Consider the following 24,398-nt stretch of genomic DNA (forward strand, 5'->3'; position numbering starts at 1 on the left):
CCCGTCGGCTGAATGTCGTGTCTACTGTTAGTCGAGCGGGATGGTCGCTCGGCTTCCGTTTCCCCTCGCTTTGCCTTGTGAGCGTCGGAAACTCGGCGTTAGGTCGAGCTGTCGAAATGCCGGGTCGACCATTCCTCCTCATGACTAGGAAGGTAATCCGCCAGGTCGAACGGTTGCCTGATGTTGACCACTTTGACCTCTTACCGGGCGGGTCCCCCTTACCACCGGATCATATAATATTAATTTAGAAGTTAATTAATATATACTTAAATTTAACTATAATAGATTTTTCATTATCTACCCACCACCTAATATATGGCTTAACAAATTAACTAATATTATTTAACCATAGATTAAAAAAAATATATCGTATATAATTCTAGTTAATCTAAATTCAATCATAATTAACTTAGAGGGTGTTTGACTGAACTTATAAGCTCTCTAAAACAGTTTATAAGCTGTTTTGGAGCTTATAAGTTCTTCAAATTTGTTTGATAATTTTTTTTTCAAACAACTTATAAGCTGTCAAAATAAGTTGTTTTGGAGCTTATAAGCTGTTTTTAAAAAAGTATGGAAGATCCTACTTTTTTAAAAAATATTTTATTTTAATAATTTATTTCTCTAAAATATCCTTATATAATTTCATAAATCTCCATCTTATCCTCTATAAGTTTTTATAAGCCTAATATCTTTTTATCTCCGCCGACTTTTCTTCCAATGTTGTGTCATCTTCTCCGCCAACGCCTCTTTCTAATTTTCTCTCCCCCAGTGCAGAAATTCGCCCAAAACCCTCTATTAATAAAAATCTAAAAACCCTTTATTAATAGTATTATACCCCTTTTGATAATTTTATTAATAAAAAGATCTTATAATACCAAACACATCAATATCTTTAAGTTGATTGTAATAAGTTCACTCAAACACTTTAACAACTTATTTTTAAAATAAGACCTAACAACTTATAAGCTCTTAAAATAATTTATAAGTTGTACGAGCTTATAAATTGTTTTTAATAAATTTAGTTAAACACCTTCTTAAGTCAATGATAACTTATAAAGAATTAAAGTATTGATATTAAATTTAAGAAAGCATGTCCTGGTACTTACCTGTTTGGGTTGGCCTGCGGAATTAAAAGTTTCACTTGGTTTTATTCTGTTGGCTGACCTAAATAGCATGAAAATATAAATCATGGCTAGGTATAGCTCTAGTTGATGGGAAAAATGAGAAAATAAGTTAAAGATATGTGTTCTATATATACAAGAGAAATTGATTAAACTTATTTGTGTTTGAGATGTAAAGAAGTCCATTGAAAACTCTTGTTCTCTATTTATTGAACCAGTGTAGAGACAAGATCTGTAAAGAAAAGTTTTTAGCCAAAACTGAATTTATGGAAAAATATCAGATCCAACATGTATTTTTATGAGAAAATATCAAGTCTAAACTAGATCTGATATGAAAAATATCAAACCTAAGCTATGTCTGATATGAAAAATATCATATCTACACTGAGCAGTTTGATATTGGACCATATTAATTTAGAATAAACTTGATATTGGACCATATCAGCTCAGAACAAATTTGATATGATAAAACATCAATCTTATCATGGGTCTAATATGAGTTTATAACATGTCAAATGATGAACTTGATATGGAAATATTTCCTTCTAATTTAGAGAGAGGGGATGTATGAAAAATGGAAAGAGAGGGGATTACGTTTTTTTCGATAATTTTACAATTAGGATATTTTTTTTTTTGAGAAATAAAGAACGTGGGCGCTGGTAACAAACTGTTTATTTTATTTTATTTTTTCTTTTCAAAAGTGTCAATGAACGAATCATTTGCAGCTTATATTTAATTTTTAAAATATAATAAAATAATAAAATTAAAAGGAAAGGCGTCCCCGCCTGGCCAGGCAGGGAGTGAGAAATCGGAACAACTTCTCCCCCGATTGCTGCTAAGGATTGCTTCAATACTTCTTCTTCCCGTCGCGCTTCGATCTCTTCCTCCTTCTCCCCTTGTAGCTTCTCGGAAGGGAAGGGAAGGGAGGGGGAGGGGTAAGGGAAGGTCGACTTATGTGTCTTGGTAGAGAAAGGAGAGAGCAAAAGAGAAAGGAAAGGGATCGGAGCTTGCGGAAAAAGGACAACAAAGAGGGAAGAAAAGTGTGGATTTTGTAGGATGAAGGAGGTAGTGCTGCACGTTTACGACGTGACCAACAGCGGATCGGAGAAGACGAACAACACCATCCCCCAGATCAACCGCATCTTTAAGGATCGTATCGGACTGGGAGGCATCTTCCACAGCGCCATTCAGGTCCCTTTCTTCTTTTCCCCCTCGTTTGTTGTTCTCGCTCTTCTTTACCTTCTGGCACCTTTGGTTGAGAAAACCAAGAAAGTTGTGTTTTCTGGATTCGAACTCTCAAGATCTGGAAGGGTTTTAGCCTCTTAGGTTCTTCAGTATTTTGATTGATTCTAAGTTATTGGGTATTATTTTTTTTGAACTGAATTTCTATTTCCTGGCCGCTTCGGAGGAACCCTAAAATGCGTGCAAATTTGATCGACAACTTGAGATGTGAAAGTGACTAACTTTAGCTTCTTTCTATGTGTTTGAAGTCGAATCATACGAGAATGAAACTGATTGCTCGGTTCAAAGACTATTCCTGTGATATTTTTGGTGATGTTTAGAATGTGATTTAGCAGAATTTTTATTTTGTCAAGTTAGGAGTTTCAGCACAAATTGATAGTGTTCAATCCAGGTTAAGTATCATACATCTTTGTGTTGGTTGAAGTTCTGCCTCCAAAAATTAAAATAGAACTCCTAAAATGATGACTATTCACAAGAAACTTGGAAGCTTAGTGCAAATCATGGGTACGATTGCAAGAGATCTCTATCACATATGCCATCGATCAGCAGGAATTTAAATATTTAATGGGTCATAAGAAAATGACAGCTAAATTGCTAGAGATCTATGTCATGTTCTAAGTCACATAAACTAATTGGTTTTCTCAACTGGTTGGACTTTTAATCTATAGTAGGGCTGTTGATGAAAAAGTAACGCTACTATTGATGGTTCATTGAATCGTCTCTGGTGTTTGAGCGATCAGATTTCTTCATTTAAAAGTATGTAATATACCTAATCATTATGGACTTACGCAAATTTACCCAACTTTTATATGGGGAAGAAACTTGATGCTCTTCGGGGTTCATTTTCTCAGTATAAATGCTGAAATTAGCATTTCTTATTTTAAACACAAGTAAAAAAAAATTATGAACTCCTCTCATTTATCATGAAGCTTGCTAATCTTTATTTAGTGTGTTAACTTAATGTAATCTAGATGTTTGGGTTATTCACTGACAGTATTTCTTCTTGTTACTGATGTGAAAGTTTATTGAAAAATCAGAGTTACTCTTGGAATCTTGCTATTTCGCAGTCAACCAAATAGATGCTCTTATATCTGCGTTCAGTAAATGCTCATTTATCGTCACTTTTGTCTTTTTAACTGATCAATGTTTCTTAAAATGCAAATTCATGTCATGCATACTTTGGATAGGAAAAAATTAGAGACAAGAAAAGAGAAGAATACAATCCTTTCCTTGTTTGCTTTTGGTCAGAAAATATGAAAAAGGTTTGCAAAGTTTTCTTGTTTGGGTAAATAACATGGGAAAGAAAGGGCGGAGGAGGAGATAATTCACTTGCCTCCATATTCAAAAGTTTTTCTTCTGAAAATTAGATGGAGGGGGAGACAAAAGACTAAATAGAGATGATAAGTGATAACAAATTATTATTCCAATATGATCCTACCTCCACATTCAACTGGTGGCTGGGTGATCTTCTAGCGGTTGGGATGATAATTTTAAATTCACCTCATGTTGCATTGGTTGTTCAGCTCAATATATTTAACGTGACCAAGGTAAATTCTTAAATAAGTTGAGCTGGAAGTCTAATGGCATTAAATGCCAGAACAATGTTTTTCCTTTCCTTTCTATTCTTAACCAAATAAGTGAAAACTATTGTTTCTTCCCATCTGCTACATACAAATATGTGAACTGGAAAAAGAAAGCTACTTATGCTCTTCCCTGGCCAGCAATGCCTTTCTGATTCTGTCGGAGAAATTGGACATCCTATGATAGCATTCACTTGAGAGACTAAAGTGTGTAGAACCAGCACAGGTCTGTTTGAATCAACATGCTATGTCAATCATAGGCAGTTAAAACTGACAGTTTATCTTCTTGGCTGCTTTTCTGAAATTTTAGTTGCTCTAGTAATTTTCTAGTGAATTATAGTTTGATGTTTTCAAACTAAACAAAAAGAGATGCAAAGACGGTGAAATAGGTAGAATAGTGGAAAGCAGAAAAGTGGAGAATGAAAAAATAGGAAGAAGAGTGGAAGGTAAGTGAGAGAATAGATGTATAGCACCGAGACAATTGTCCATGACTACCCTTGACATTGTTAGTGTCTCACTGTCACCATTGTCTCTTTGTTTAATGCTATCAAATTCTTGCATGATCTTCTTAGGATTTGAGTAAGAAGACTCTCTGAAGCATTAAGTTCTCTGATGTTGATATTTGTATTTAATAGGTAAAAATTCATATCAGAGCATCAGCAAGATAGTCTAGAATAACAGATTGTCATGAGGTTAGGGATAGCAATAATAGGTAATCCAAATAAATAATAAGATGTATGAAATAATTGCTAAGAATGCAAGGTACCTCATTCTTAGTCATCTACAGAAAAATGAGCAAATCCAACCAATCTTACTTACACAATGGAAAGAGTCACCAGCCAAAGGCTTCTCTATCTGTCTATCAAATTAGCCAAAGGCGTGCATTCATGACTCTTGCCAAAGTTCTAATCAGTTCCCATCAATATTCATGCCAAGAAATTATGAACATAAATCCAGTAGTCCAAAGGACCAGATGTCCAAAATCCAAATAAGAACATCCAAACCCATATGGATAAACCATGCATTCCAAAAGGCTATTATTAAAGTACTATAAAATATAGATAATTGTTAAATACTACTTTCATATGGTTTCTTATGAAATAATATATCATATTGTGCTGTTATTTTATGGACAAAAATGTGGCACATAATGAAAATTTTATACTAATTTAACTACTTGGGAACAAACACATGATTAGACCTTTTTTGCGGGTTGCTTAACAGCAATTTTTAGTAAGACATTTAACCTTGATTTAAGTTAATATTGCTTAGTTATAAAAAAATATTAATGTACTTAAGAGAGATTGCACAAGAAATTGAGAACAAAAGATAGTAAAGAAATCAATATCGAACATCAATTTACTATGAATAGGTTATAATAGTTTAACTTCATATAACATTAGGCTTAATTACTATAAAATTTTTCAGTATTAACAAATTATCATAACCTTTCATTTTAGATATATATCATATCCTAATTGATTTTATAACATCAATTTTGTTGCCATCCAATTGTTGTGAAATGTATGGCCTGAATCCAAAATCACAACTCGAGCTAAAACTCCTAAATTCTCATTTATGTTTTTGTTTTATTTTTGAATCTTTGTTGTTATTTTGTTTGGCATGATACATAACATGGATTTGTATTTGGGATCCATTAACAGTTGGATGGAAAAGTTAAATAAAGATATATGTGTGAAAAAAAAAGAGAATAGGTTTGGATAAATTTGTTATGTCAGAATAGATACATTAAAATTGAAAGGATTATTTTTGTTAAAACTCTGAGCATACATAATATTTTCATTAAATAAACCTAGATGACGAATATAAATGTTGAGATTTTTTACAAATAAAGAAATTGAACACAAGCATACAAGTGAATTCAAGAAATATACTTTATATTTGGAATTTTGCAATATATGTATATGAGAGATATTATAATAAACATATATACTTCTAAGAATGTTTAGCTAAGTATAGATCATGAATCATATGTTATTAGATTTAGACATTTAGTAGTGTAAATGTTAATGTAGCGTGCAAAAAAAAATAATATAGTATCTAGCAATACAACTGCTTTATGCTAATACTCTTGTGGATTGCTTCATTTTTTAACTGTTGTATCTTTGATTTAAAAGTGTATGGCTGTTCTAATTCCTTTCTTTATTAAGAGTATTTGCTTGATTTTGTATTTTAATTTTGAAAAATATTATTCCTATTAGCAGGACAGCCCATAAAGCCCTGTTCTGTGATTTACTTTTGGTCTCTCATTATTATATTTGGAAACAAGTGACCTTACATTTTATTGTATGACTGTATCTTAATCACTAAATACTGGATCTAATTTGTGTGCTTAACCAGGTTGTTCACCATCTGTATCCAATCTTTGTGTTCCTGGACTGGAACACATATTTATCAATTACATCAGGTATGGACTACAGTGAGATGCCAACTAGAATGGAGGGATTAGCTCCTTGCTCAAGGATGTACACTTACCTCCTCATTTGACTTCTAGTTGTCATTCTGGTTTGACATTAATGCCTGCTGCAGTATTTGTCAAATGACTGGTTTGGTCCAATAAGACATAGGGACTGGATAAGGCTAATGAGGCAAGCCTTGTACTGCATTGCAGGGAGTAGCAATGGTATCCCTCAGGGGATACCACTTTTTCTGAGATTTAGTGCATGTCTCTTTCTTGAATTTCCCTTCCACTTGCTTTCGACCCTGCATATCCAGGCTAACTGGTTGCTGATACTGAGCTAGAGACTTGCCATTCCTGAGATAAATACTAAATTTCTGAACCATACCATGGATCATGATTTTTAAAAGTGGCTGATACTGCTGCCGATCACCTAAGTTGGATAGGTATCAGCTAAGGCCGATGCAATGTTTCCTAAAAAATTGATCATCTTATGTAGATTGATGAAGAAGTTTAAGGAACATAGAAATTCAAAAAAGTTTCCTAAAGATGAATTAATTTTATTAGAAAATAGCTGAGATTGATTGATTGCTCATCAAATCATGAAGGAGACGATGAAATCATTTGCCTCTAGGGCAATGGTGCAATGGCAGGATGCCTTTTTCCTGGGTACCTAAGGATTGAGTCCCAACTTTTGACGAATTAACAGATGAATTTACCTTAATGAGCGATTGACCTAAGAACACTAGACTGATGAGCCGCCCTCTACGAGCACTTCCCGATTTTACCCAGGTGGTCAATGGTAAATTTTCATGGAGTCAGGCCGGTCACCTTAGGATTAGTTGGCGTAGGCTGGTCACCTGGTGCCAACTAAAAAATAAATTTAAAATGAAGGAAACGATGGAAGCTGTTAGAGTTTTGTCAAACTAAATTCTTATTTAGTAACTTCTTTAATAATAAATGCAATAGTATTTGTTAATCTATTTTGGATTATTGATTTTAATAAATATGATATATTACTATAGGATTATATGATATTTCTAGAATAATATTTTATAATATTATATCAAATCAAACCCTTACTAATTTAAATAATTTATATTGGGTTACCATGCTATTTCATGACACACACCATTTGTCATCTTTGTTATCAAATTATACAATTTTCACTTTTTTTCCTCGACTAGTCCGATTTCACCAGTTTTGCTGATCCGATACAAATACACAATCATACTGTAGATTTTTTTTGAGCATCTGATTCTGATAACCATGCTATGCAAGCATGATGTTGGAATATGAGTGATTTTTTTCTTGAAGCAACAAGAATATAATTATTGCTGTCATTTGATCCTAATTTAGTAATTTAGTCTACTTCAAATATTGCTTGTTCCTAGACCTTTTTTTTACAGTTGGATGAATGCTTAATCAGGAATTGAAACTTCTCTATCTCTATTTTATATTGTATTAATTTTATTGTTACCCCTATCAGTAAACTCATCATTGTATTTTAACTCAGGAGAAACTTCAATATCAATCTTGCTTAGTTAATCATGTTGTTGTTATTCTGACAGGTTTATGGAGATGAGGAATGGTCATTTGGATTTTGTGAACAAGGCTCTGGAGTTTTCAGTTGTCCACCATCTAGAAATCCTATGTATACCTACCGTGAGAGATTGTTCTGGGGGAAACAGATTGCTCCATTTTCGATGTAAATATGATGCTGAGAGAGCTTAGTCAAGCATGGCCTGGGCAGTCATATGACCTTTTAGCAAAGAATTGTAATCACTTCTGTGACACATTTTGTGAAAGGCTAAGTGTCCCAAAGCTTCCTGGTAATATGATTATCCTTTTGGTGACAGCAAAATTTTTAATTTTTGGAATTGTTATTCTTTTATGCTGATTGATGAGAGTTTCTTCAAGAATAGCTTCAGAAAGCATAATTTGAATTGTAGAGATAAGTGTAGGAATCAAAGCTTTAAGCTGAACAAAACTATGATTGAATACTGGAAATGTGATTTCAAAGCAAAATTTTTAATTTTTGGAATTGTTATTCTTTTATGCTGATTGATGAGAGTTTCTTCAAGAATAGCTTCAGAAAGCATAATTTGAATTGTAGAGATAAGTGTAGGAATCAAAGCTTTAAGCTGAACAAAACTATGATTGAATACTGGAAATGTGATTTCAAATTTGAGCATTAGAAAATAAAGTTGGAAAGATTGAGAACTCTGGCAAGCATTTTTAAGTCAAATGTTTTGGTATTCTGGATATGTTATATATTGGTTGTTTCTTCGTAGGACAAAGGAGCAACTTTATAAGATTGTGCTACTGTAATCCACAAAATTAAGAAACTATAGAGTTTACAGGTGAGATGTTTGAGATGGTTACATGGGATTACTAGATAAAACAATAAATGCTACTATCAATAAGAAGGTTGGTACAAGGTTTAAAGCATTTATCTGTGTCAAAATTTCATGCTTGATTGGATCAGTATGGTGTTGGTATTATAGGATGCCAACACTCACATGCCTTGGCATGCTCAAGAGTGTGCTAAGTTGGTTATGTGGGACTAGGTTCCATCCTCTAATTTGCTTTCACCTGCTTGTTTGCTTTAAAAACTAATCTAATAATTTGATAAATGAATTGAAATTTGTATGTTTAATTGTTTTAAACATTTAATATTAATTCAGAAGTTACTTAATATATACTTAAATTTAACTCTAATAGCTTTTTCATTATCTACACACCACATAATATATGGCTTAACAAATTAACTAATATTATTTAACCATAGATTAAAAAAGTATATCGTATATAATTCTAGTTAATTTAAATTCAACCATAATTAACTTAAGCCAATGATAACTTATAAAGAATTAAAATGCTGATATTAAATTTAAGAAAGCCTGTCCTGGTCTTAACTGTTTGGATTGGCCTGCGGAATTAAAAGTTTCGTTTGGTTTTATTCTGCTGGCTGACCTAAATAGCATGAAAATATAAATCATGGCTAGGTATAGCTCTAGTTGATGGGAAAAATGAGAAAATAAGTTAAAAATATACGCCCTATATATACGAGAGAAATTGATTAAACTTATTTGTGTTTGAGACGTAAAGGAGTCCATTCAAAACTCTTGTTCTCTATTTTTTGAATCAATGTATAGACAACAATCTTGAGACGGTAAAGAAATGTTTTTAGCCAAAACTGAATTTATGCTCCAATTAAGTTTTTGAATTGGAGAATGCATGTTGATATAGGCAAAGAGTAGAGAACATTAAATTAAAGAAGAAATTGCTTGCTTAATTATGTTAAGTGGCCACTATTTTTAGACTCCAGTCATCACCAGTTCAGTAAACTACATCTGCTCCATCCATTATTTGAACAAGCCAGAGCATTAAAAGAAAAAAGAACTCACTCTAATAAGCACTTAATTCTTAGTTTTCAAATAAACATATCAATATAAACATGTATTGTCCAGCATGTGCCATGTGTCTAAATATCTAGAAGAAAATTCTTCTGTATGGTCTTTTGGTACAGGAAGTATGACATTTCTAGTTTTGTTTCTCTTGTAAATTGGGATAGTTATCAATGGCAAAGCTATCATGGTTGTTCTTGTTGCTAGGATGGGTTGGATTAACATATACTGATGCTATTTTGTCCGCATTGAAGTTTATCTATTGAGTATTTCTCCTAATTGTGTATCACAGGCTGGGTTAATCGCTTTGCCAATGCTGGTGATACTGCTGTTGTAGTTGCAGGAAATGCAGCATTCAGGGTACTAAACCATTTGCTATTTATTTATTTATATTTCTCATTCTGCCTCGCATGAAATCACATGTTTCTCAGTAGTATATGTGAGTCACTGTCACTGAGCTTCTTGGTTCCTGGCTTCTGAAACTACATCCGTTTCATTTTATTTCAAGATGAGTTAGTTTCACCTAATGGTTTTTCTATTTTCCAATATATCCACTTTTGCAGCTGCGGCAAGCCAAACAAGAAATCGTAACTGCAAGCAAAGTTGCATACAGATTTATGTCTGGCCTAGCTTCAAATCCAAATTCAGAAGGCACACCAGAATCCCCAAGCAATTATAACAGAGGCATCCCTAAATTTCAAGGTGCATGGTTTAAAAACTTGATGTCCATGGGTGCCAAACCTTCGACTAGCACACCAGAGCTTTTGGAAGAGTCTGGCGTCGTTTCTGTTCCTACCCGCCCCCAACAGCATTCAGAAGTGGCAACACAGCTCGAAACAAAATAGTTGTCGAAAAGTAGTTGAGTCCATGTTGTACAACTAGAATCTTGGATTCCTACGATCACGACTGCAAAGAGTACTCATGGTTAAGAGAATTGCTTTGTGTCAAGTATTCGACTGTCATCCTTGGATCGGCTAAAATGATCAGGATCTATGCGAGTTGTGTTCATCGGGAAATTACATCATTTTGCCTAGCAAAGTGGCGATTAATTATGATCCTTTATTGTTTATACTTTTTAAACAGGCACCGCATTGAAGTTTATGCTTCTTAAAACAATGAGAACTTGCGAGGAAAAATAGAAAAAATAATAGAAATCGAAAGTATATAAAAGGGTTTTCTTTTTTATTAGAGTTGTCCAAAGTAATTTTTTATTTATTATTTAAATAATATTTTATTGTATCCTAATTTATTTATTTATTTTTTATTTTTGACAATGGGATTTAGACCGTTATAACAGTTATGATATAATTATTATAATATAACATTGGTGAGAAATATCTATATTTATTATTACAATTATTATTATTATTATTATTATTATTATTATTATTTGTTTTTTAATTAATTTGCTCTCACGATTAGTTTAGAAAAAAAAAATCACTTGCTTCGCTAAATTCCGTTTCTCGCTACTCTAAATTCCGTCCGCCTATAAATATAGCCGCTACTCACTGTCTCTTCATTTGAAATCCTGCGTCGTCTTCTGTCTCCGATCTCTCGCTCTAGGGTTCAAGAAGAGCGACATTGGAGCATGGCCGGCAGATTCCTCCGATGCACTCTGCCAGCTGCCTCGTGGGGGATAAAGCGCCAGCGAACGGAGGGTCGTCGCCCTTCGCATCCGCCCTCGGTTTTCGTCAGTCGAGATGAGGAGGACTGCATCCTCGGTCTCCTCATGCTGTCGGGTGCCCTGCTCGACCTTCGCCGCGGGGTTCCGCCGCCGCAAGCACCAAAGCAGCTGCTGATGCTTCCTTCCCGATCGTCGCCTCCACCGGCGGAGACGCGGGAGCAAGAATCGCCTTATCTGATCTCATTCCCTGGGCTAATGCCGCTTCTGCCTCCGCCGAAGGAAAAGCAGTCTCCGGCTCTGAAACAACAACAACAGCAACGGCAGAACGAGACGCTTTCCCCTGCGACGCCTTCAACGGCCGATCTGCGCCGTTACGAGTGCCCAGAATGTGGAAAGGCATTCTTTTCGTACCAGGCCCTCGGCGGCCACAAAAGCAGCCACCGGAAGCGCCGCTGGGCGCAGGAGCAAGAATCGCCGTATCTGATCTCATTCCCTGGGCTAATGCCGCCGCTTCTGCCTCCGCCGGAGGAAAAGCAGTCTTCGCTTTCGTCCCCGGCGCTGAAACAAGAACAGCAGCGGCAGAACGAGACGCTTTCTCCTGCGACGCCTTCAACGGCCGATCTGCGCCGCTACGAATGTCCAGAATGCGGAAAAGCATTCTCTTCGTACCAGGCACTCGGCGGTCACAAAAGCATCCACCGGAAGCGGCGGTCGCCCAGCGCCTCCCAGACAGAAAAGCAGAGACGCGTCAAGGCGAGAAGAGCAATGCTATGCCATCGATTTCACTGACGGAGTGCTCGCCGATGAATTGGGGACTAGGCATCGACCTCAACCAGCCGACGATAGAAAAGGATTAGGTCACGGAGGAGGAGGAGGCGGTGGGAGTTGGCCGCCGATCGATCAATTCCTCCTCTGCTTTAATTTCATTTTAGTGTGATTAATTTCTTGTTAATTAATCTTGTTGTACATAATTCATTTGAAATGTTATGAAAGTGATTAAACTTCTACCTGCTTAGCTTAGCTTAGCTTCTTGTACATTACTCAATTTATTTATTCATTTATTTATTTATTTATTTTTGACAATTTCACTTATATAATTTTGAGGGGAAAAACATTTGGTTTTATTTTTATTTTCTAAAAAATACTTATTTTTTTTCTTATAAAATAACTTTTAAATATTTTCTATTTTACCATAAAATGATATTTTCTTTTTTAAAAAATAAATATGAAAATTATCAACCAAATAATATTTCCCTTTTTTTTCAAAAGATAAAAATAAAAAATAATCAACCTTACAAATAAACATTTATGTCATGCAAAAATTAAATATATCAATTTTGAACATCACTTTATTTGAGATTTTTTTTATGACGTTATTAATTAATACAATAGAAGTTTATAACAGTGAAAGTGTTACATAAATATTCATCAAAATTTGAATTAATTTTTATAAAATCATTTTTACTAAGAATGTCAGCTGCTACAATATACTATTACCAGTGTGGATTATAATTCAAGTATTTATATTATGGTAGTTATAATCTAATAACTTATAAAATAAGAGTATCTTGAAAATAAAAATGTATTAAGTGAGCTAGAATGTTATTTTAATAACAAATAAAAAAGGAGTGCAATTTGAATAAAAAAAGATTATTCTTTTATTTTATTTATATTTTTAAATTAATTAATTTATTGTATTAGTTATAATCCACGGTAAACTTAAATAGTTATGAATCCTGATTATGTCCCAATTCATACAAAGTTGCATAGGAGATGTTTTATCCGAATGAATTTCCTAGGATACATTACATGTCTCCCCTCTAATTCAGACATCAAAATTGAATAGAGTCTATTTTTTTTTTAAAAAAAATGAATGATTTCCAAACATGCGAAGGTTGAGAAACCTCCTTACTAGGAGTGTCCCTAATTAGACGAGCAAGTAGGGTGTACGTCAAACCACGTAAGGATGGAGAAGAGGGTGATCGGGTTCTTCGGCTACTTCATGTTATTTTTGATTTCTTATAATTGAACTGCCTTCAACCTCCAAGTTGAACTTTCAAGAAGTAAATGGTGGAAGGAGAGATTGTTACGTCAATTCTTAGTATTCCACCTCTATCTTGGATTCTGCACCTTAATCGTCTCCAACCATCTAGAGGAACCAATGCGGAGACAATGAAGGAGGGAGCAGTGCATCATGATACTGGTCACACAAGGATAACTCTCTCATCCACTCATACCACTGTACTACCGGGGTGAATCTTACTTTTGAATCGTTTGCAACCGCTAGGAATAAAAGGGAGTTTTTTTTTTTTCCTTTTTACTACCTACTTTTCTTTACTTTCGCACTTTGCTTTTATATTTTTGTTTCATACTTTGTGTCTTATTAGGTCTATATTCCATTTGATTTTGAATAAATATCTCCTTGTGTGTTTTCTAGTAATATTTTGAGAATGGGAAAAGTTTTTTAAGTTTGACCAAAGTTTTAGGTCATTGGACATGATTGAATGCTCTACTTGCATACTATTGGTTAGTGTTATGATAAATTATATTTGGATTAATTGAGTTTGATTGTCAAATTACCTAGAGAGGACTACTACATTCCTAATCTTTTCAAAATTACAATATCATATATGTGCACGAATATGATGAAGGATATCTCTTTGCTTATTCTTTGATTTCTTTTCCGTTTACATTTTAATTGAATAACTCACTCAACAAATTTTATCTTCCACCTTTATTTTGCTATTCTTTCATTGAGAGATTTGGTTGATATCTTTACGAGTTAGAATGTTAAAATTTTAAGAGTGGGAGAAAGAGAGGCATATGTTTGAGTTCATGGAGGTTCCACACTGCAAATTGATTGGAAATTTTGAAATGGGAGATCAATTCAAGAGTCAGTTTGTTGGAGGGGTTTTAAGGCAGAATTCTCATTGAGATTTCTTATTTTGGATTTGTACTAAGTTTGTGGAATCCTGCTAGTTAGTTAACTGAATGCCACATCAGTTTAGTAGGACAATTTGAGAGCATTTTCAAGTCCCGGTGTGGCTGTTAGCCTTGGATGATGCTGCTGAAAAATATCCACAGCCATTCTTATCTAAAAAACTAAAAAAAAATCTGTACAAGAGTTGGAAAGTCTGTCAAAAGCTGATGGAATGATGCAAGATCTTGTTGCTGGAAAAGGTTTCCAAGAAACAGGAAAGTTTCAGGGATTGCTGAAAGCTGAAGAAGTTGCTAAATTCAAATCCTTAACTTTCTAAATTGATGTTATTGCTGTATTTCCAGAAGTGGTTTTTGAATCTCAGTCCAGAAACTGAAATTTGCTGTTGTAATTCTGCATTTGTTGGGAGCCACATCATTCTCAGCTGGTGTGGAGTAGCCATGAACCTGAAAGAGAATTTTAGTTGTTGTGTAGGAATTTATCAAAGTTGCTGATTTCAGATGTGCTGGAAATAATTGCCCACAACAGGTTGTAATTCAAGGGTTGCTGATTGGTATTGTTTAAGCCTTGTTTTGGCTCTTGTTGATGTAGTATGAATGCAGCATCAAGAAATGCAGAAGATAAGTGTCGTCTACAAGTACTTTGAAACTGCATTATAGCCTCATTTGCATATGTGCTAGCCATCATACCATATAGGCTTCATAATTAGAAACAACTTCAATTGAAACTCTTACCAATCCAGTGCTAGTTGATTCCCTCTTACTTCCACGGCTTCCAGAATCAGAATTCTGAAACTCACATTCAAAAAGCTTATTTCTAAAACTGAATTCAGGAAACTTAAAACCTGTAGCTCCTGGAGTGTTGCAACTAGGTAAAGGCTGTAAAAAGAAAGAAAGGAAACCAGCAAGGAAGATTTTTGCAATTAGTATATCCGTTTCGATATGTTGTGTGCCAACTTTTCTTTACAAGCTCTGATCACTGGAAATTTCAAGTTGAGCCTAAGATCTCTAATTGTCATTTGGCGTTATGTTCTTCTCAATTTTTAGTGATCAGAATTCTGAAACTTTAGGAAATCTAGAATTTGAAACTTAAGTGCTGAAATTCAGGATTTTGAAAAGGAATGCAAGGGGCTGCTGTTGGAGTTATTGAACTTTGTTTTGGTTCTTTACGTAGGAAATAAGATGTTCAGATAACAAGTGCCAACTGCAACAAAGAAAAGCTGAAAATTATCTTGAATCTGAGATTTCAGGGTGATAACTGAATTTGGTGAGAAGTTGAATTGTGAATTAGATTTAAATTGCAGTGTGCCAATTTCTATTGCATTTTCTGGCCACCAATAGTTTGAATTTGATCTCCTATCATTTTAGTGCTACATGAGACCTTTGTCTGAGCTAAATTCTTCATTAACAAACCCTGAAATTCCCTTGAATCTAGATTCTGAAACTGAAGTTAAAAAAAAAAAAATAGAATTCAAGATTTAGCTGCATTTGATGTTTGAATTCACAAGTTGCAGGGATTAATCCTATTCGAGAGGCTTTCTAGTTGATGTGTTTATGTAGTGCCCTGGTGTGTGATGTACACACTTCTGTCGAGATGTGAGCACGTTCTCCAATTGATCATGTGTATGTTATCTAATTTGTCCTATGAAAGGGCATGTCAAGAAAGTGCCTCTTACATCATATCTTAACAGGGCATGCATATCCTTGATAAGACAGTAGAAGCTTCCGTCGTACGATCTGCCCATTGACCATGTCTTGTGTCAGCGGCGCTATCTCCTCGAAAGATACATCAGTGATCCATCTGCTCGGCTGAGCGGGATAGCCGCTCGACCGCTTGACTGAGTACTTCTTTGCTCGGTCGGACTCGACTGCTCTTCCGCGTGGCGACATGTCTGATAGTTTGTTTCCGCCTGACCAGACTAACACTCCGTTCATACGCATGCTCATATTCTTTGTGACGACCGTCTGATGATCTTGGTTGAATGGGCTCTTCGCTTGGACCGACCCTCTACCAATCAGGCAATACATGCTCGATCGACCACTGTTGAAGAGATCCGCTTAGCCCCTCAGCATCCGACCCATTGCTGTTGACTTCCTTGACTTTGGCCTCCATGTTGTTGGTGCAACCTTAGGTCAAGGTTGACCTGGTTGACCTGACTCGAGTTGACCTGACTCGAGTTGTGTTTTGATGTTTGACGATGTTTGACGAGAAGAGAGTTGTATTCTTGATGTTTGACAAGAATAGGTGTTTGGGAGATTGTAGGTGCAACCTTAGGTCAAGGTTGACCTGGTTGACCTGATTCGGGAAAAGTCCAAGCAGGGAGCTTGGCACGCGAAAAGTCCAAGTATGGAGACTTGGCACTGGAAAAGTCCAAGTACGAAGACTTGGCACGGGGAAAAGTCCAAGCAGGGAGCTTGGCACGCGAAAAGTCCAAGTATGGAGACTTGGCACTGGAAAAGTCCAAGTACGGAGACTTGGCACGGGGAAAAGTCCAAGCAGGTAGCTTGGCACGCGGAAAGTCCAAGTATGGAGACTTGGCACGGGGAAAGTCCAAATAGGGAGTTTGGCACGGGGAAAAGTCCTGGTGAGTGAAGACAGGCAGTCGGGAAATCCTGGTGAGTGAAGCCAGGTAAAAATCCTAGTGAGTGAAGTTAGGTGAAGGTGAAAGTCCTGGTGAATGAAGCCAGACATTCGGGAAAGTCCTGGTGAGTGAAGCCAGGCAGTTGGAAAAGTCCTGGTGAGTGAAGCCGGGCAAGGGAAAATCCAGATGGATCAAGGGTGATCGGACATCTGGTGTTGGGAAGTCCAAGTAGATCAAGGGAGTGATCGGATACTTGGCACGAAGAGGAAAGTCCAAGTGAGTCAAAGGGATTGACCGGACACTTGGTGGGGAGTCTTAGCAGGTCAAGGGAGTGACCGGATGCTAAGCATGATGTACCAATAGGTCAAGGTTGACCGGATATTGGTTTGGAAGGTTTGGGACTTGGTTTGGGCAAAAACCAAGCTCTAGATCAGTCTGCAGACCGATCCAGCGATACGTTTGTGTATCTGATCGGTCTGGTGACCGATCAGATGACAAACAGAAGGCGATCATGGTTAGGCTTCTTGACGACGGTCCGGGGACCGATCGCTTGAGCTGATCGGTCCCGGACCGATCAGGACGCTACCACGAGGTGGGATCGGTCCGGGACCGATCAGATTCCACACAAAGTTGGGCAACTCTCGAGAAGCCTTCGATCGGCGGGGACCGATCAGACAGGGCTGATCGGTCCCCACGACCGATCGGAGGTTCTGATCGGTCCATGGACCGATCGGAGACCGAAGCGAAGGCTAGGGAATGGATCGGTCCGTGGATCGATCCACATGGAGCCTGATCGATCCAGGAACTAGCCGTTGCGACGCAACGGCTAGATTTCTTCTGTGTTTCTTCGCTTTCTTCGCAGGATATAAAAGGAGGGCTGCTGCTGCGAGCCTCCTCTCTTTTTTCTTCTCCTTCTTCCTGTCCCTAAGTGTTGCTGTGCTTGAGCTTTGTTGAGCTCCTCCAAAGCTTCGCGTGAGCTTCCGGCTGCTGTTGTAGGCGCTTGGAGCTGTTGCTTCTTCCAGTCGACGAGAAGGCAAGATTGCTTTTACACTTGTATTGTCTTCTGCGTTCTTGTATTTCTTGTACATTCATCTTGCTGTTGCAAGAGTATTGTGGCGAGGTTTCTCCACCCATAAGGAGTTATTTTTAGCCGGTTTTCCGGGGACTCATCCACCGACGGATTGACTGGACTCGTCCACCTTACGGACACGCCGAGGAGTAGGAGCCCTAATCTCCGAACCTCGTTACATCGGTTTGTTTGAGGTTTGTCTTCTTTTCCTTCATTTCTACGTGTTATTTTCCGCTGCGCTAACCTAGTTTGTAGAAACGCGACGATTTGGGGTCGGCTATTCACACCCCCCTCTCTAGCCTCCGTACGAAGGATCCTAACAAGTGGTATCAGAGCGAGGCGCGCTCTTCATCGGATTAACACCCGTGGGAGCACAAGCTAGAGAATGGATCGACTCGGAGAAGACATCACGTTTCCACCCTTCTACGAGTGCTGCGACTTCGCGTATTGGAAGGTAAGAATGAGGTATTTTCTTATGACTAATCTTGAAAATTGGAGTTGTGTTCAATTAGGTTTCAAGCCTCCGATGGACAAGAAAGGAGAAACCCTAGAGAAGAAGGAGTGGACCAAGGAGCAAATCCACCAATCAACCATCAATGATGAGGTAACGAAAATCATTGAATTCTCTTTACCTAATGATGTTTTGTGTAGGATAGGTGGATATAACGATGCCAAGGAGTTGTGGAATAACTTGGCAAAGTTCCATGAGGAGAACTCCACTTCAAGTCATGAGGAGGAGTCAAGTGAGCCAAGGAGTTCACATCATGGAGGAATGGATTTAGAAGTTGAGGGCCACTCAACATCTAAAGAAGAAGAGGAGAGTTCTTCTTCAAGTTCGGAGCAAGAAGAAGAAGCTTCTACCTCCGGAAGGGATGAAGGAGAGAGCGTTCATCCATCCTCAAACCTAGGTAACTCAAGCATTTTAATTTCTAGCAAATTACACATAATGTGCTTTGAGTGTAGGGAATTTGGGCACTACAAGAGTAAGTGTCCAAAGAGGGTTAGGAAGACTCCACCGGCGCCAAAGGTCAAGAAAACCGGAGTCCCAATACGCAAAGGCAAAGAGCACGTGGTGTGCTTTCAATGCAAGCGAAGGGGACATTATCGGAGTCAATGTCCAAGGGGGAGGCAATCTCACAAGGACAAGAGACCGAGCACGTCGATAGGGGGAGCTAAGGTAAACCCTAAGGTAACATTTAAGGCACATTCTTGCAATAATAATAAGACTCATGCTAGTAGTTTTATTGCAATTGTCAAGAATGATAAGCATGATAATCTTAGGAATCAATATATGTGCTTAGGTGCCAAACATGTGAGCCTAGATAAGGATAACACTAGGAAAGCCAACCCTAGAATTAACTCATCTAAGGCTAAGGAAACCTAGGTAGGAATCCCAAATCAACTAGACACATGCCTAGGAATGCCTCAAAGAACAATGACAAATTAAAACTTGAGGTATTAGAGAAGGAGAATCAAGTCTTGAGGTCAAGACTTGATACTTTGGAAAAAGCTCTTAAGAACTTGGAGAAGTCATCTCTAGGGTTTAAGGGTCAAAAACCAATGTCCAAGGACAAGAAAGGTTTGGGTCACAAACCTAAGTCCCAAGTGGTCAAGCCCACTTATCATAATGTTCCATTCAATTATGGAACAAAATCTAGGGCTAGGAAGACCATCACCAAGGTCACAAGGGGAGTCACCCCTAGAGTTGATCTTGATGAGTCCCAAATAACCAAGGCTTTAAAGCCTAAGAGGGTCATTAGGAGGGTTGCTAGGGAAGTTATCCCTAGTGAATATTTAGTGAACCCAATGAGCTCAAATAGGTATTGGGTTCCTAGGAGCATCTTCTCTACCCCATAGATGGGTTAGAGAGTGTCAACTCCGATTAGAAGGGTAGTTAACCCAACTTTGAGGAAATTGATGCTCAAGGAGAATTTTCAAGGTTTTTGGGAACCTTTGAAAATGAAATGGAATATTTACTCCTTGGAAGAGTAAAATGTGCCATCATGGAAAATGATGATGTTAATTTCAATTGGCACAATTTGGGAAAATCTAGAGAACTCCTGAGGAAAAATGAAACATGCCAAGATTTGAGGATAAATTTGATCTTTAAGTGGCATGAATGAATCTAGGGTTCAAGAAGTGTCAAAATTAGGATTTTGACATATTAGGGCAATCAAGGGTTAAAGCTTAAGTATTAGCTAAGGCTAAGGATACTTAGATAGGTAATATAGGTATGTCTTATTCATGCTAAATCTTGCCATGATTATTTGCCCTCACATGTCATGACATCATGTTTAATTTTATCATTTGATATGTCATGATAAAGCTTAGGTTCTTTATATGTCATGCTTTAGTTAAGTTTCATACTTTATGCCATGACATCATGACATTGACACATGTTTTCATTTATGATATTATTTCATGCCATGTCATCATCTCTTGCATTAATAATCAATGAAATTGATTTAAGGATAAAAGCACATTTTGATTTTGAGATCAAATTGGTGTTTAGAAAATGCATGAGAACTTAGCCTAAGTTGACCTAAACCCATATCTCACATCAAAATTGACTTGAATGTGTTTGATACACCTTAGATGTGTGTGAGATATTAGGATGATGAGTTAGGATCAAGGTGCATAGTTCTTGTACCTAGATGAACCTAATTCAAAATTGGGGGATCGTAGGGAAAGCTTATGTACAAGTCATGTACATTTAGCCCTAAGATTATGGTCCTAAATTAAAAGGTTTAAAATCATTTTGAAATTGATTTGAAAAACCTTGATGAAGCTTTTCTAGTGATAGCATTCATCATTGAACAAAGTGATACAAAGTTTTTGAAACTTTGAGCTATTTCAAAACTTTTCGAACTTTGTATCAAGATTTGAAAATGGAAGTTATTTTCATAGAAAACTATTTTTCCTTGATAGTATATGTTATGAGGAATATATTCTCAAAATTTTATAATTTTTGGAATTTTCTGGAATTTGTTGTGAGTTTCTGAATTTCGGGAGAAGGAAATCAGAACTCGAGTCTGTCCAAGGCTGGATCGGTCACTGGACCGATCCAGGGAAGGCTGGATCGGTCTGGGGACCGATCCAGAGGGGTTTTGATCGGTCCGGTGACCGATCAGGCGTGCTGAATTTGCTGAATTTCGACTGTGGTCTGAAATTTCAGCTGTGGGAGTTGAGTTTCGGGTTTCTAATGGTTTGAAACTCTCCAAGACATTGTTGGTGCAATGGTCAAGGGGAGTTGACCTTTAGGGGGAGTCTTAACTAATTGTCAAGGGGGAGTTGACCTTTAGGGGAGTTTTTTTTCTCCTTAAGACTTTTGAGGATTAGTGATATGGGATTGTCACTAAGTTGAGTATTGAGTTTAGTATCAAGGGGGGAATTAAGGGTTTCAATGAAAGGTATGGGACTTTCATTAGGAAGAAACTCTTGACCTTGATTCCCTCTTTTTGATGTGTGTCAAAAAGGGGGAGAGATGTCGGGGGAGAAAGGGAGAATGTTCAAGGAAGAACATTGGGAAACCTAAGTTAGGTTATCGGATTAACCTAACTTGATTATGGTTTTGTCAAACATCAAAAAGGGGGAGATTGTTGGTGCAACCTTAGGTCAAGGTTGACCTGGTTGACCTGACTCGAGTTGACCTGACTCGAGTTGTGTTTTGATGTTTGACGATGTTTGACGAGAAGAGAGTTGTATTCTTGATGTTTGACAAGAATAGGTGTTTGGGAGATTGTAGGTGCAACCTTAGGTCAAGGTTGACCTGATTCGGGAAAAGTCCAAGCAGGGAGCTTGGCACGCGAAAAGTCCAAGTATGGAGACTTGGCACTGGAAAAGTCCAAGTACGAAGACTTGGCACGGGGAAAAGTCCAAGCAGGGAGCTTGGCACGCGAAAAGTCCAAGTATGGAGACTTGGCACTGGAAAAGTCCAAGTACGGAGACTTGGCACGGGGAAAAGTCCAAGCAGGTAGCTTGGCACGCGGAAAGTCCAAGTATGGAGACTTGGCACGGGGAAAGTCCAAATAGGGAGTTTGGCACGGGGAAAAGTCCTGGTGAGTAAAGACAGGCAGTCGGGAAATCCTAGTGAGTGAAGCCAGGTGAAAATCCTAGTGAGTGAAGCTAGGTGAAGGTGAAAGTCCTGGTGAGTGAAGCCAGACATTCGGGAAAGTCCTGGTGAGTGAAGCCAGGCAGTTGGAAAAGTCCTGGTGAGTGAAGCCGGGCAAGGGAAAATCCAGATGGATCAAGGGTGATCAGACATCTGGTGTTAGGAAGTCCAAGTAGATCAAGGGAGTGATCGGATACTTGGCACGAAGAGAAAAGTCCAAGTGGGTCAAAGGGATTGACCGGACACTTGGTGGGGAGTCTTAGCAGGTCAAGGGAGTGACCGGATGCTAAGCATGATGTACCAATAGGTCAAGGTTGACCGGATATTGGTTTGGAAGGTTTGGGACTTGGTTTGGGCAAAAACCAAGCTCTGGATCAGTCTGTAGACCGATCCAGCGATACATTTGTGTATCTGATCGGTCTGGTGACCGATCAGATGACAAACAGAAGGCGATCATGGTTCTGTGGGCTTACTGATCGGTCTGGGGACCGATCAGCTTGGAGCCTGATCGGTCCCCGGGACCGATCAGGGACGCTACCACCTGAGGTGGGATCGGTCCGGGGACCGATCAGATTCCACACAAAGAGTTGGGCAACTCTCTGTAAAGCCTTCTGATCGGTCTGGGGACCGATCAGCACAGGGCCTGATCGGTCCCCACGACCGATCAGGAGGTTCCCTGATCGGTCCATGGACTGATCAGAGACGAAACAGAAGCGAAGGCTAGGGAATGGATCAGTCTGTGGATCGATCCACATGGAGCCTGATCGGTCTGTGGACCGATCCAGGAACTAGCCGTTGCGACGCAACGGCTAGATTTCTTCTGTGTTTCTTCGCTTTCTTCGCAGGATATAAAAGGAGGGCTGCTGCTGCGAGCCTCCTCTCTTTTTTTCTTCTCCTTCTTCCTGTCCCTAAGTGTTGCTGTGCTTGAGCTTTGTTGAGCTCCTCCAAAGCTTCGCGTGAGCTTCCGGCTGGATCATCTGCTGTTGTAGGCGCTTGGAGCTGTTGCTTCTTCCAGTCGACGAGAAGGCAAGATTGCTTTTACACTTGTATTGTCTTCTGCGTTCTTGTATTTCTTGTACATTCATCTTGCTGTTGCAAGAGTATTGTGGCGAGGTTTCTCCACCCAAAAGGAGTTATTTTTAGCCGGTTTTCCGGGGACTCATCCACCGACGGATTGACTGGACTCGTCCACCTTACGGACACGCCGAGGAGTAGGAGCCCTAATCTCCGAACCTCGTTACATCGGTTTGTTTGAGATTTGTCTTCTTTTCCTTCGTTTCTACGTGTTATTTTCCGCTGCGCTAACCTAGTTTGTAGAAACGCGACGATTTGGGGTCGGCTATTCACACCCCCCTCTCTAGCCTCCGTACGAAGGATCCTAACACATGTTAGCTGTTACCTTCATCGTTTGACCTACACTTAGTGAGTCCTCTTTATCACCGTATCATCGAGTTTGATTTGAGAATTTTTATGATGCTATTAGTCTAACAGAAGCTTATAACAGTGAAAGTGTTAAAAAATATTCATCAAACCCTGAATTAATTTCTATAAAATCATTTTAACTAAGAATGATAGATGCAACAATATAATATTGTGTTGATTTAACTTAAAGTATTAAGAGTATCTTAAAATAAAAGATGCATTAAGTAATATAGAATGTTATTATTAAGTAAGATAGAATGTTATTTTAATAATAAATAAAAAAGAGTATTTTTACTATTTAAATAAAATGTTTGTTCTTTTATTTTATTTATATTTTTAAATTAATTAATTTATTATATTAGCTATAGTATGACCAATTCAAATAGTTTTGAATTCCGATTATGTCCCTATCCGTACATAGTTGTATAGGAGATGTTTTATCTGGACGAATTTCCTAGGATACAACATGTTTCTTCTCCAAATCAGACTTTAAAGTCAAATAAAATTTGATTAAAAAAAATAAGGATTATCAAATAAGCAAAGGTTGAGAAACCTTTTTATTGGGAGCATCCCCAATTAGTAGAGTAGAGTGGGCTGTCAAACCAAATAGGGATAGAGAAGAAGATGATTGAATTTTTGGACTGACTTCATGTGGTTTTGATTTCTTATAATAGGAGATGATTTATAAGGTATAATCTCTTGTTTTTTTTTTTTCTTGTAAATAAAACATTCATATGTCAAATTTGGTACTTATTAATAAAAATAAATAAATACTCATTGTTTATGATGATTAACCTGTTTTAAGTTGCATAGATATTATTCATTTGTTTTTATAATTTAGTAAAAATATATTATAAACAATTAATTTTTTTAGGAAAATT

General features: G+C 37.5%; 1 protein-coding gene and 1 pseudogene across 1 annotated transcript; both read left to right on the forward strand.

Moving 5' to 3' along the window:
- The first annotated feature begins 1,797 nt into the window (after positions 1–1,797).
- LOC121970092 lies at positions 1,798–10,843 on the forward strand (annotated as a pseudogene).
- Positions 10,844–11,360: 517 nt separating this feature from the next.
- LOC121972479 (zinc finger protein ZAT5-like) lies at positions 11,361–12,185 on the forward strand. Its single transcript, XM_042524143.1, has one exon. It carries the CDS (start codon positions 11,361–11,363, stop codon positions 12,183–12,185), a length of 825 nt encoding a protein of 274 aa, XP_042380077.1.
- Positions 12,186–24,398: the final 12,213 nt, after the last annotated feature.

This window comes from Zingiber officinale, chromosome 4A (genome assembly GCF_018446385.1).
Source record: "Zingiber officinale cultivar Zhangliang chromosome 4A, Zo_v1.1, whole genome shotgun sequence".
In the NCBI taxonomy this organism is placed as follows: domain Eukaryota; kingdom Viridiplantae; phylum Streptophyta; class Magnoliopsida; order Zingiberales; family Zingiberaceae; genus Zingiber; species Zingiber officinale.

Excerpts from the sequence above, each read along its gene's own strand:
- LOC121972479 (XM_042524143.1), top strand. The coding sequence starts at position 11,361 with ATGGCCGGCAGATTCCTCCGATGCACTCTGCCAGCTGCCTCGTGGGGG.